The sequence below is a fragment of the Dendrobium catenatum genome, unplaced genomic scaffold (assembly GCF_001605985.2).
Source record: "Dendrobium catenatum unplaced genomic scaffold, ASM160598v2 fragScaff_scaffold_414, whole genome shotgun sequence".
NCBI classification, from domain to species: Eukaryota; Viridiplantae; Streptophyta; class Magnoliopsida; order Asparagales; family Orchidaceae; genus Dendrobium; species Dendrobium catenatum.
Genome location: NW_021318876.1, coordinates 1709248 through 1723053, shown reverse-complemented (window position 1 = coordinate 1723053; position 13806 = coordinate 1709248). Strand labels below are relative to the sequence as shown.

The window sequence follows — 13806 nt, the reverse complement described above, 5'->3', positions numbered from 1 at the left end:
ATGTTTGCGTTGCTATTTCTGAAATGGTTTATAAGGACTTTTCTCCTAATGGTATGCCTTTCTTACCCTCTGGTTTGGAGAGTGCTTGTTTGGAGGGTTTGCCGGATAATCCTTCGTTAATTTCTACTAATCTAATAGAAACTGATATTGTAACCTCTTCTGTAAATCATGTGGTGGATTCTGGGTTGGTTCCGATGACTTCGACTCAGTTGATGTGTGGTGAGGTTGTGCAGGCTGGTGTTTTGATTGATAATTGTTGTGTTTTGTCTAGCCCTGTGCTAGTTGAGCACGTTGATCCGATTCGGGTTTCTGTTCTTTCTGAGCGTCCGGTTGATGAAGGAAATTTGGTTGTTTCTCATAAGTTGGTGGAAGTTGCCGTGAATGAAATTGCTTCCCATTCGTTAATGCTTCAGGTGGGTGGTACGACTGGTGTGGATGTTAGATCACATGGTGATTGTTTGCACAATTTGTCGGAGTGTGATTCTGATTCTGATTCTTATTCTGATCCTGGAAATGATTTTAAAATGGTTCGTGATAGACCTATTTCTGGTAATTGCCGTGGTAAATTTTGGGGAAGAGGTGGTCGAAGAAGATGATTCGGTATTTACAGTTGATCGGATTGTTTTTCGGTTCGAATGTTGGTTGCAGGGCAATGATGTGGCCGGGGCTCGTTTCTTCGTCGCCTACTTGTGGCAACCTCTATTGGATGGTCCTTGTGCGGTTTCGAAGTTGCTTGTAGCCTCGGTCGACTACTTAGCCCCCGGGGTTTTTTGGATTTCTTGTTGCTTGTTCCCGGGGTTTTTTGTTTTGAGAGGCTGTCTTTTTTTGGTTTTTATTTCTTTCCTTTTGCTGTTGTAACCGCTTTTTTATTTTGATTAATAGATCTGTGTTTTATTTAAAAAAAATATATTCTTTAATTTATTTTTTGTCAAAATACCCTTAAAATTTTCTTTTCTTTAATATTCTTTAATTTATTTTTTGCCAAAATAACCTTATAAAATTCTTTCCTTTAATATTCTTTAAGTTATTTTTAATTCGTTAATATTCTATACATCTCTTTTCTTTAATATTCTTTAATAATGAAATTTAGGTTTGAATAGAAATCAGAATTTAAAGCACCGTATTCGTTCCTTTTTTAATTTTTTCTTTTGCATGCTCATTAAAATAATTGAAATCTAAATCATGCTCCTCTTTATAAAAATATCTTTTTTTTTACCTAATATGCTGTTGGTGTAAATTCTAATCAAATTGTATTCGTACTTTATTCGAATGTTATTCGAATCAATTTTAGTTGAAGTGACCTTAAGAAAATAATTTAAGTTTTGGAGCCGAGATGTTTTTATTCGAGTGAAATTTTCACGTGTATTATTTTGAGAAATAAAAAAATGAGGATAATTCTTCAATTTTAAATATCATGTCATATAAATATATGCCTGTAGAGAGAGCAATTATTAGGTGCGGTCAGACCATCTAGAAGCGAATTAGAATGCGTCACGTCATTCTGTACATAACACCGGTACACAACAAAATGGTTATGTCGCGCGTCTTGATTTGACTCTAAACGATATTCGATGACCGTACTTAATAATTTCTCGTGCAAACATCAAAACTAAAAGTAGTTAAAAAATAAAAAATCATGCTCAACTTATTATTATTATTATTTTTACAAATTAAGATAATTTCACAACACAACTTAAAAATTTCAAACCCAAGACCTAAAAAAAAAAGAACAACCAAGACCTCTCTGGACTATTTAAAAAATAATAATAATAATAAAAACCTCTCCCGATTGATTAATTATTCCGTGTATATGTCAAACGTCATTCGGAGACCAATCAGAATATGTCATGTCACTCCTTTGTTCGATACCGAAGCTCGATACTGCTCGACACCGATAAATTATTACGTGTGGTGTCCGGACCGTCCGGAGGCGAATCCGGACCCTCCATGTCACCCGGATGCACCGGAGTCGGGGTGACGTGGCACTAGGGGTGCAAATGAGTCGAGTTGAGCTCGAGCCAGGGGTTGTTCGAGTCGAGCTCGACTTCCAGAAACTGAGCTCGAACTCGAGTCGAGCTCAAAAACTGAGCTCGAGCTCGACTCATCCCATGTCGAGCGGCTCGTCAAGCTCAATTCGAGCTAAAAATGTCATCGTGTTCGCTGTCGTGCCGAACCCCGTCTTCGTCGGATCTGCTTTCGTCCCGAGGTCTGTTGCCGACCAGATCCGTCCGCCCGAGCTTCGCCGTCGAGACACATCCGCTCGAGCTCGCCGTCGTTCCGAGCTCCGCCAATTGTCATCATCCCGAGCTTCGCAGTGGAGATACGTTCGCCTGAGCTCGTTCGTCGTCGTCCCGAGTGCCGTCGAGATCCATCCGCCTGAGCTTGTTCGACATCGTCCCGAGGCTCTGCCGTCGAGATCCGTCGTCCGAAACATGTCCGTCGTCATCCCGACTCCCGAGCACATCTGTGTCGTCGTCGTCCCAAGCTCGTTCACGTTGCCCAATCGAGCTGCTCGTCGTGCCGAATCTGAGCCCTGTTCGAGCTTGACTCGATAAGCTATCGAGCTCGAAACCGTGTTCGAGCTCGACTCGCGAGCTCGATAAGCTCGGCTCGTCGAGCCTGTTATCGAGTCGAGCTCGAGCCGGCTTGACTCGGTTGCACCTCTACGTGGCACATCTGAATTCGCCTCCGGATGAATCCGAACAATGCAAGTAAAATTTGCCGCTAATATGACGCATTCTATTGATCCTCTCCGGACGAGCAATTATTAAGTCAGGTCACCTGACGCGTCCAGAAATTAATAATCACGCGCCACGTCACCTAAAACTCAGTATTACTCGATATATATCCGAATTTTCATTTTTTTGTACGGAAGTAATAATTACTCATCTGCCTGACAGATCACAATCAGCTGCGTAAATGCCCTGTTTTTTTAACGAAGAGTCGTCCATTCCATTCAGAACTAAGATCCTATAAACCCGGTTAGAAACTTAGAATGGTTCAGCGGACGAATAAAAAAGGGTAAATGCCCATTCCTTCTGTGCCGCTGTAGAGGGTTCGCCTTGAGAAACGGGAACTTCATGGCAGAAGCTTCCCATTAGTAAAATATTTCGGTAACCTCCTTCTCATTCTTGGTATTTGTTTAATGACTGTGCAAGGGTAGGAGGTTTGAACACATTTCTACGGTCTTCCTTTACCTTTTTCAATCGACGTTGTTGCGGTAGAATTAAGTAAGAAATATATGTATAAATATTAAAAAAAAAGAGCAATTTTTACATGTTACTGGGTAGAGGAAAAGTTGTATATTTTCTGGAAATAGAGGTGGGTAGATAGAGAAAGCTGTTATTGGTTTTTGTGAGCAAAAACTTCTACTTCTTTCTTCAGCCTCCAAGTTTTACTTTTGATGATGCTTGACAATCTTCTTCTTGCTTGGTGTGATTTCTATTGACCTTCTGACTCCAGCTGTGACTTCGGAACACTGGAAGAAGAACACTGAAGAAAGGTTTATTTGCATTTTACTTTTTTTTTTTGAAGATTTTGAACTTTGTTAAGATTATGCGAAGGAAAGCATGCAATCATCTAGCACATTCCTCGCTTACTTTTTTTTTTGGGTGAGGATGCACTATCATTTTGTTAAATTGAAAATGTTTTGATGTGTTTGGAAATTCATTTTTGTGGCTTTAGTTTGAGAATATTTCTTGGCTGTTTGTTGATGCTATCATCTTGGCAGAGTAAAATAACTATTTCAAGTATTATTAGTATCTTGATCTTTCTCTTTAACCCACCCTCGACAATTGTTTTATACAAGACCTCCATGAAAATCTAATCCACCAAATATAAATAAATCGTTAAACAATCCTTTCATCCAACTTTGTTTTGTCTTCTGCACTCATTGTTTCGGGGATCTTTGAATGGTTCATGAGTACTTTCACCAGATCTTGTTGGTTAGAAACTCCATGCATCTTGGTTTTCTAAAGGCTATACTCTTGAAAACTTGTAACTCTTCAAAATCTAAGTTTATGGCAATTGTTCTTGCAACTTTCACTATAATATCAATTGTTAGGGAAAGAGAGCATGCCTAATTTGAATTGTGAGAGTGTCCATCTTAGACATGAATATAGTGAACCAGAATTTTTTATAAAAGATATTATACACAAAATAATAATACTAAGATTTATGTGATTCGACTTCAAACAACCATACATCCAGAGTTCAAAACATTTTATAGAGAGTTTATCTTCACACAGTCATGTGATAGTTAGATTTACCAATATTTATCCAGCTGATGAAAATTTATAAAGGCACTTGTTGTGATAATGAAGACCAGGGTTATGATATGATGTCAGAGAACCTAAATTAAAAGAATTGTATATTTTATCTCTTTTTTAATCTACTAGAGCTTTTGTAAAATCATCAATTTAGATCAATCCAGTGAAAGCAAATCTATAAATCATATATATCAAAATCTTACTATATTCATTCCTTCAAAATGAAATTTATAATAACCAGGAGATTTCAACAATATCAATCTATTTTAACAAGTTCCTGACTACAAATGAATAAAGCAAAATACAGAAATCAAAAGAAAAATTTGAAAATTCTTGCAGCCTCACTCCACTGGTCATGACCCCTTCCATGATTTGAAATCTATAAAATTCACATAATGACCTTATGAAGCCCAAAAAGATAATATCTTGTGAGATTCGTCACTCCTGCCCGTCGGCGTATGTTGTCTTCTTATATCTCTCTATATTGTATCTTGTATCTTATATCTTGTATTAGGATTGCACTACAACTCATAATTTAAAGAAAAGCTCGACGTACCACTCTCTTATATAGGTTATCTTGCTCCAATCAACAAATTATTTTACAACTAGCCATCCTTTCTTGCAATGCCATATTTATTAAATATTAGTCAAATCATTTTTTATGCAAATTCAATATCATGTATGAAATGCAATTAATTAATGAAACGTAAGAAAATCTATACAGTGTTCATTTACTTTAGAAATCATAACTATCAATTTATCTAGTGAAATTCAATAATATTATAATAAAAATACTCATAAGAATCATATCTATCATATACAAAATGTTACATAGTGAAAGTGTTATAAATAATGAGAAATTTTTTTATCAATTTGGGATAGATTAAATTAATTAAGCATAAAATCACTAAAAACAAAGATAAGATTCAAGTTTTTATCACAACAACAACAACATCAACATCAAGCCTTTATCCCACTACGTGGGGTCGACTACATGAATTCTTTTTCTCCATTGTGTCCTATTAAAAGTCAAATTTTCATTTAAATCTAATAAATAAATTTCATTCCTAATATTTTCTAACCAAGTCTTTTTAGGTCAAAATTTTTTATCACAATTAGAAGAAATCTCAGAACATAATCGACATACGAAAATGACCCGAACGGTCTCTTCTCTCCTCTCTCTCTTTCTCTCTCTGCTCCTCCTCCCCTCTTCCTCTCCTGCTCTCTTCCGTTCCTTACCTGGCAAGTTAAGTTGCTGGATGGAATGGGGAGGAATGGCCGAGTGAAGAACTTTATATTAAAAAATATTTTTCAGTGCCCATCACTGCAGCATTTTGAATTCGGCGCTGCAGTGATGTATGTCACTCTCAGAGTTACTGTATAACAGAGAGCTCAACATTTCAACAGCGCTTTCTTTGTGCCACTGCACTCTAAGCACCGTTGCACTGCCTGGTGGATTAGATTTTCATGTTTTTCAATCAAATTCATTTTAAACTTTTGAGTTGTTACATATGATAAGAAGATAAATTCATCTGTGGTCAATGACAGAATTTCCTTATGGCAACAGCCAATTCCTATTTCTTCTCTTTCTTCTCTTTGAGGAAGAAAATTGGTGTCTACCTCTCATCTTACCACATATAGCAGCGATAAAAAAACTTATATTTTTTGCAGTTGCTAGTTGCTAGTTGCTACAATAATTGCCACAATACATTGGCTACGCTACAGTGCTCGATAGGTCTAATTCTTGTTTGCAACAATACTCTAATTCCTCCTTGCTCTGCCTTAAATACACATGCTTTGGTGTGGGATACATAAAGGGGTTAGGTAAGGTGGATATGTATAATATAACAAATATAACTTTTAGGAAACTCTTAACCCAGCCTCAAGTTAGAAAAAAATTCCTTATTAAAGTTAAAATCTCTAAGGTTTTCTCCCGTCCTCATATGAGGCATAATCAATTCTCAATCAAAGGATCCACAATGATGATGAGATTTCATGCAATATAGGAACGAGTGCAAGTAAGGATATATATTTTGCTGAAAGTTTTTCTGTCTTGAATCCATGGGCGGATCCCCTCACATGTGTTTTCCCACCCTAAAAAAAATTAATGTATAAGAGGGATAAATTTGGAATGCTGCCCCCCCCCCTTAAAAAATTTTTTGCCCTAATATGACCCATCTCGCGTTGTTTGTCCATCCATCTGAAATTCCGAACATCGCGAATAAATGAATAAAAAATTCATCTTATAAATTTGATAGCATTATGTGGTTAAATTTTATAAAAAACTTTATTATTATTATTATTATTATTGTTGTTGTTGTCATCTAATTAATTAAAATTTTGCTCATCTTGAAAAAATAAGCTACTATAAACATTAAGGTTTTTTTTTTCTTTTTGGCTACTTAATTACCCTTCCCTTCCTTCAGAATATCATAAAAAGGTTTGATTAAGATATCAGAATTGTAAATAAAAAAAAACATAACTGCCGTTTTAAGCTTTGCATACTTTAAAACGCATCATGAAGCATATCCTTCACATTACGAAGCTTAGGCTTCTTGCTACAAGCACTTTCATGTTCATGCAAGAGCATTCTTTCATGCAAGACACTTTTTTAAATACTGGTTAATTCCTAGTGCATAAATTCAAATTTGATTTTTATATTCTCATTAGCTTTCCTTGAAGGTTGATTTGCATTTTTGCTATTTTGTTGCTATTTCAAATTCTTTCAAGATCACATTGTGCTGGATTTTCTTAGGTTCTCAGTTCCTTTAAAGTTCAATGATCTTGTATAGCAACAGGTTGATATTTGTTTTTAATTCACAGCATTGGAGAGGGTAAAAGTGTGCTTAACAAAATGGGTATCTTTCAACTCTTTATTGCTGCATCAGTGCCAGTTCTAAAAGTGCTCATTGTGACCGGTGTTGGAGCATTTATTGCGACTGATTACATTGGTGTTCTTGACAAAGAAGCAAGGAAGCATTTGAATAATGTAAGATGTCGAACTTGTTTTTCCATATCATATATTGGCTGCTTGAAGAGATGGATAATTAGGGATTTCCTTAAAAAATCAGCTATCAAATATGATATTTTCCTATTTGTCTTGCCTTAGTTAGGGTCCTTTTCCTTTTCTCGTTCATTTCTATTTCTTGTTTAGTTGTTTAATTCAAGCAATAGTTTCATCGAATATTAAAAAAGCTAATATCAAAATCCTTTCATTAACAGGTTGTATTTTATGTATTTAATCCAGCTCTTGTGGCAACCAATTTATCTAGAACAATCACATTGGAGAGCGTAGTTCTATTGTAAGTTTCATTCTTTGAAGTTGGGCTTTCTAATTCGTTTAGTTTCTATCATAGAACTTGATATTTACGAACATACATTTCCACCAGTCCACATTCAACTGATTGTCATTTGGATCATTTTCTTTTATCAAATCTTATTGAGAAAAATAATTGGAACTTGTTATCCTGCAGATGGTTTATGCCAATAAATATTCTTCTAACCTTCCTTATTGGTTCTGCTTTCGGATGGGTGCTTATTCAAATCACAAAAGCTCCTCATCAACTCAGAGGCCTCATTTTGGGCTGTTGTGCTGCTGGTAAATATTCAGTTTCACTGAGCTACTACTAATATCTTGATACATACCTGAGCTTTTAATCATATTGATGGGGTGCTTCATCAATTTCTTCTTCTATTTTAATTCAAGGCGCCTCCTATGGAGAAGTTTCTTTTGATAATTTTGCCTTAAAATCTATAATTAAAATGTTTTTTTTTTATTAATAATTTGTGAAATGGTACAATTATGCTCCAATATTATTGTCATTAATTTTATCTAGACTATTTTTGTTGGTAATGTGAATCCTCCATTATTATTGAATGCTACATGAGCTGCAACTTCAGCAACGCCATCGAATTCTGAATTTTAGAGATTATAGTGATCATCATGATAGAATTTGGTTAATACTCTTCCATATGTCATATGGTTTGACAGGAAATTTAGGCAATATGCTTCTCATTACAGTCCCTGCCACTTGCAAAGAGAAAGGCAGTCCATTTGGCGCTCCCGATGTTTGTAGCAAATATGGAATAGCTTATGCTTCTCTCTCCATGGCTGTAAGTTCTTCGCTTTCTCATATATCTCTAATGAGTTATATAGTTGACCAAACTCTGCATTTATGCTCTTGTATATATCCTTTTTTTTAACATTTGCACGAATTTAATTGTTTTCATGTATGTCTGAAAGTTTACTTTTAATGAAATATTTCAGATTGGCGCGGTTTTCTTGTGGTCTTATGTGTACAACATCGTGCGAATATCATCCAGACGAATAGAAGAAAAACAAAATTCTATTGATCAAGTTCCTAAATTAGAATCTACTGTGGACTGTACAAAGTTAATTCCAGGGAATTGTACAAATGTAAAAGATATAGAAACTTCCTCAGCTCTTGTTACTTGTAAAGATGATTGTGAAATAACCAAACCTTTATCTGCCGGATATTCTACAAAAAAGAAGGTTGTTTTCTCATTTTTTTCAATTTAGGCTTTACAACTCAAACTGATTTTGTTTTTTATGGTCATATAAGATGGTTGTCTCCTGGTAAAGTTATCTACTGCATTGCTTCCCCCTCAAATACTGAACCTCAAAAGAAATGATCTTCTATGATGATTATCACAATTCTCCTAGGAACTTTTTGATGTTTTTAAAATTATATTCATTGCTGCATGGGGCAAGAGCTGCTTGTTATTAATTTTGAATGTAAGCTGGCCACAATATATTACATGCTTATGCCTTATAATTTTCCTTGCAGGTGTCTCTCTTACAAAACAAGAAATCTGCGATCAACTTTAGAAATTTGTTGTCACCATCAACAATTGGAGTGGTATGACATTGTTTCTTATATTGTTTAGTGACCGCTTAATCACTGCTGCTTACTCAGTATTCTCATATTTCTAGTACTAAGAATTAATATCTTTGTCAAGTTTGACTAAATCTAGCCCAATCTTTTATTAATATTTCTTTTGAAGTACTATTAAATATTAATGTTATAATTTGATCTATTGGAAAAACCTCATCCAACCCTTAAAATTTTATATGCAAATTATTATATTCGATAGAATGAGAAGATCAGTAAACAATAGATGTAGGTATCATGCAATCTATGCACACAGTATGGAAGGAGTCCATGATAGATTTTTGTAACTCTAAATTAAGCTTTAACACGCACTCCTATTTTGTTATGATCAATGTTTCTTACAGTTGCTGTAATCAATAACTAGTCTTTTAAGTTAGCCAAAAGTTATATCCCTACTTTATTTTGGTTTTGTAGATTATTGGGTTTACAGTAGGTGTGATCGCTCCAATTAGAAAAACTTTGATTGTTGAAGGTGCTCCTCTTCACGTGATTCAAGACTCTGCTTCTTTAATAAGGTATGCTTTTCATGATGACTATTAACTATTGGAATTTCGGTTTCGTTTGGGACGGCTTTCTTTCTGCTTTTTAAAGCAGCTTCCTAACAATAATTTTAATTTTTGTATTAAGAAGCTGCTTTAAGAAGCAATAAGAAAGTTGTCCCAAATGAAACCTTCATCACCGCATATGCTTAGCTTGAGAGCATGGGAAAGCTTTCCACCATTATGTTCTAGAGATTATGGGTAATTGTTGAATTGTTAGTGTCATTAAAGTCATGAAGAAGAGTTGTGCCCATTCCTGATGTTTTTATCTCCTGCAATGCAGTGATGGAGCAATTCCAAGTTTGACATTGATTTTGGGAGGAAATCTTCTCCAAGGTAATGCCACCCCTTAGAAAAAAGTACATTTAAACTGAAAAAAAAAAGGTTTTTAACATTAAAATAATTGCATATTGACACTTGATTCATCAGGATTACGAGGCTCCAGCATTAGAGCTTCAGTTATTATTGGAGTTATAGTTGTTCGCTATTTGCTACTGCCATTGGTGGGCATAGCCATAGTCAAGGGAGCAGTTCTTCTTGGCCTTGTGCACGCTGATCCTTTATATCAGTTTGTTCTGCTGGTGCAATATGCTCTCCCTCCTGCTATGAACATAGGTGATTCTGAAAGACTTTCCTGAACTTGTGATCTTTGATTCTTTCGGGAAGTACTAAGGACTTGCTTGGTTTGGCTTCTTCTTTCCATAGTGACGGCTGATAATTTTCTGTTCAAAATTTCAAAATTTTATTTTACATAATGGTTTTCAAAGTAAAAAAATTTAAGAAAGAAACTTCGGCTTCGTTTGGGATGGCTTTCTTACCGCTTCATAAAGCAGTTTTTTATTATAAAAATTAAAAAATTTATACTAAAAAGCTGCTTTAAGAAGCAGAAAGAAAATCGTTCCAAACGAAGCCTTCATTGTCAAAGTAGCTTTATGAATTGAAGTAAGATGCGCTTATTTGTATTAATGGCAGGTACTATCACTCAATTGTTTGGTGCTGGTGAAAGCGAGTGCTCAGTGCTTTTCCTTTGGACATATGCTTTGGCTTCTGTTGCACTCACCTTATGGTCAACATATTTCATGTGGTTGGTCTCTTGACACATTACACCATTCATGGAATATTATGCTGAAAGCTTCACCACTTTATGAGAGAATTAGCTCATTCGATTTGGAGCTTAGATTATTTTTATGATGTCATATTGAAGCAAGTTGGCTTTGTATTCAAGATAATAATTAGACCTCAAAGTAGGCAAATCTAATACAATAAGTTGTGTCTTACAGTTCTGTAAAATTGGAGAATGGTTGGTGAAATTATTATTATTATTTTTTTGTTTGTTTGATGATAAATTTTTATTATGTAAGTGCTATTTGTTATGGATATGTTTAGTTGAAGCATCAAGATAACTGCATGATCTTTGTTGTATATACATCTTTGTTAGTTTGTTGTAAAAGCATACTTGCACTGTGCACCCTCCCTCTATTCACCCCTTGATTAACTTCAAATGACCCATAAGCAACTCTCTTTAAATTCATTGCATTGTGTTGTCCTTTCAAATTTAGGGTTCGTCTGTATTTGGGACGGCTTTTTTATTGCTTATTAAAGCAGCTTTCAAACATAAAAATTAAAATTTTTTAATTAGAAAACTGTTTTAAGAAGCAGTAAGAAAATCATCACGAACGAAGCCTTCGTTTGGAATCATTTTTTATTACTTTTTAAAGCAGCTTTCTAATACTAAGAAAACAGTCACAAACGAAGTCTTAATGTTTTTTTGGTTAAGAATTGAAATTCCTTTCAAATTTAATCAAATCGATCGTCATTTTTGAGGTTGCTTGTAAATCATCTAATTTTAGGTTAAAAGTAGCTAGATAAAATATGGTTCAAATTAATTTAAATTTATAATATATATAATTTCTACATTAGTTTGTAGGTTTTTATTTTTTTATTTTAATGTATTAGTTTTGTATCATTTAAATTATAATTATTTTGAGTTGGTTCTAATTGAACTTTGAGTAAAATAAATATCATACATATTATGTGTTAATAATTTTTTTGTCAATTTGAATTAATTTTTGAGTTTTTGTGGAATTGATTTCTCGATTTCAAGTTAAATTTGAGTTAGATCAAACACAAAATTTGAGTTTGAGTTAGGTCTAACTTACTCAAATTCAAGTTTATGTTAACCATATTTTTAGGATTCGATTGAAAAAGTTCATTTGGCTTTATCATGCGTCAAGCGTAAGAAGTTATTGTCCTTCAAAACATAAGGTAGTAACATGCTTGAATTTTTTGTACAATTTTCAAATATTAAAGGATAAGTATTTTGATAAAAAAATTTTGGAATTGATTGAGTGATCATTTGGACTTTATTTTTTAGAAATTTATATTTGAGACATTGTCTTGATGTACAAATCAAACAATACTAAGAACACTCAAATGCAAGCTTAAGTGGATTTAAATCAAGCATTTTGAAGCATGATTTTGAATTTCTCTAGACCATTTGAAGGTTTTAATGACTTGATTTTTGTGTGCTTGTAATTAGAATGATTGTTGCAATTTGATGAAGTTGATGGGTTTATGGTCACATAATTCAAAAAGATTATAAAAGGATAAGAAAGCTTATTTTGACCGTTTTATGGAGTGGTAATTCAAGGCATTTTTATGTTGATTAATGAAATATATTCAAATCTATATACATGGTTAATCAAGCAAGGGGTAGGGCTCATGGCACCCTCCCTATGAACAAAAGAATCCTTACCCATATTATTACAAATACCCTCCTTAGGACCACCAAAACCATCACTACAGTTAGTAACCGCAATTTCCTTCCCTTCAACATTCAGTTGAATGTCAGTTCCAGCCACACTAACACCAAGCTCATTAACACCAACCGAAGACAAAACCACATTTGTAAAATCGTTAGCATTCCATCAGTTAAAACCGGTTTAGCATTATATTTCGGAACAAGCAGTGGGGTAGAAGAATGGTTGTTACATTCACCCTTAAGATGACCCAGACACTTACATGAAACACTGAATGAAGGAAAATCCTCCATCTAAACCAATTGAACATACCCGGCATTTTTAGGCCCTAGCCACATTTTTTTAGAAATTTTTTTTGTGATGCTAGATCTACTAAAACCCGTGCAAGAGAAGACATAAAACCAACATACATTGCACTATCGACTTTCAAGGGCCGACCAAACATAGAACCCAAAGCATGAAGGATTCGAGGGGAAAATAGATGGGGTCGTAGATTAGGGAAAGATACCCAAATAGGAATAACCAAAGATTCAATGCCAATGTTCAGTGAGGGCGGCGATTTAGTGAGCTTCATGAAACAAATGTTCACGAAATAGGATCTATGACAAAAAACCCTACTATAATCAAGATCATTAGAAAACTTAATCAAAACGTGCGACTGATCAAGAACTGTAACAGAGAAATTAGCATTTAACTTCATAATGAAGAAAAATCTACGAATTGCATCCAAAGAAGGTCGGTGCGAAGGAAAGAAACCGACAAAGAATTTTGAAATGGAACCGCAAAAGCCAAAATTTCTTGCTCTGAGATCCACAAAGAAGGCAAACCATGATATGTACAATGCCGAAGCTCAAAGAAAGAACCAGAAGAAGGAGAACCAGAAAGGGCATCAACAAAAGGCCATAATTTAAAAGAACCATTCAGAAAACCAGAGTCACATACTCGTTTAACCAGCATACCGGTCGAGAACGACCAAAGGTGGAAGAGAGAAGGAAGCCAAACCAGAAAGAAGAAAGGAGAGTGAGACTTCCCTACCGGAGAAAGCAACAGATAACCCAAGAAGCACACATAAGACAAAGCTAGGGAAAAGCCCTAGCAATGCGTCGAAGTGTCGGGGAGCGAGAGGCATATTCATTTTTTATGAGTGGAGTAGAAGGCGAAGAATTTTCCATGCACCCATATCACATTCTTATAATTATGCTTTTGCTTAATAATAGTTATATGTTTATTATTATTCATTAGTAATTAATTTAAGAATTATCAATGTAATTATGTAATTGCATTCAATGTATAATATTTATCTCCTTCCTCTTCTATTCTAGTTTTT

General features: G+C 34.7%; 1 protein-coding gene across 4 annotated transcripts; it reads left to right on the top strand.

Annotated features, from left to right (window-relative positions):
* Nucleotides 1-2965: 2965 nt before the first annotated feature.
* On the top strand, nt 2966-11059 carry LOC110112104 (protein PIN-LIKES 3). 4 transcript variants are annotated; one of them, XM_020844199.2, is made up of 12 exons: nt 2995-3113; nt 3463-3502; nt 7092-7257; nt 7491-7570; nt 7742-7866; nt 8260-8381; nt 8536-8781; nt 9077-9148; nt 9596-9696; nt 10004-10056; nt 10150-10335; nt 10693-11059. In XM_020844199.2, the coding sequence occupies exons 3-12, from the start codon at nt 7123-7125 to the stop codon at nt 10815-10817; spliced, it is 1245 nt and encodes a 414-aa protein (XP_020699858.1). In that variant the 5' UTR covers nt 2995-3113; nt 3463-3502; nt 7092-7122; the 3' UTR covers nt 10818-11059. The 4 variants fall into 4 exon arrangements, with proteins under 4 accessions (XP_020699857.1, XP_020699858.1, XP_028550034.1 ...); XM_020844198.2 differs by lacking the exon at nt 3463-3502 and having other exon boundaries at nt 2966-3113; XM_028694201.1 differs by lacking the exon at nt 2995-3113 and having other exon boundaries at nt 3322-3502.
* The last annotated feature ends 2747 nt before the right edge of the window (nt 11060-13806 follow it).

Bases quoted from the DNA above. Each gene is read 5' to 3' on its own strand.
- LOC110112104 (XM_020844198.2), top strand. From the start codon at position 7,123: ATGGGTATCTTTCAACTCTTTATTGCTGCATCAGTGCCAGTTCTAAAA. The intron at 8,382-8,535 runs GTAAGTTCTTCG...GAAATATTTCAG, and splicing joins ATGCTTCTCTCTCCATGGCT to ATTGGCGCGGTTTTCTTGTG. The intron at 10,057-10,149 runs GTAATGCCACCC...TTGATTCATCAG, and splicing joins GGGAGGAAATCTTCTCCAAG to GATTACGAGGCTCCAGCATT.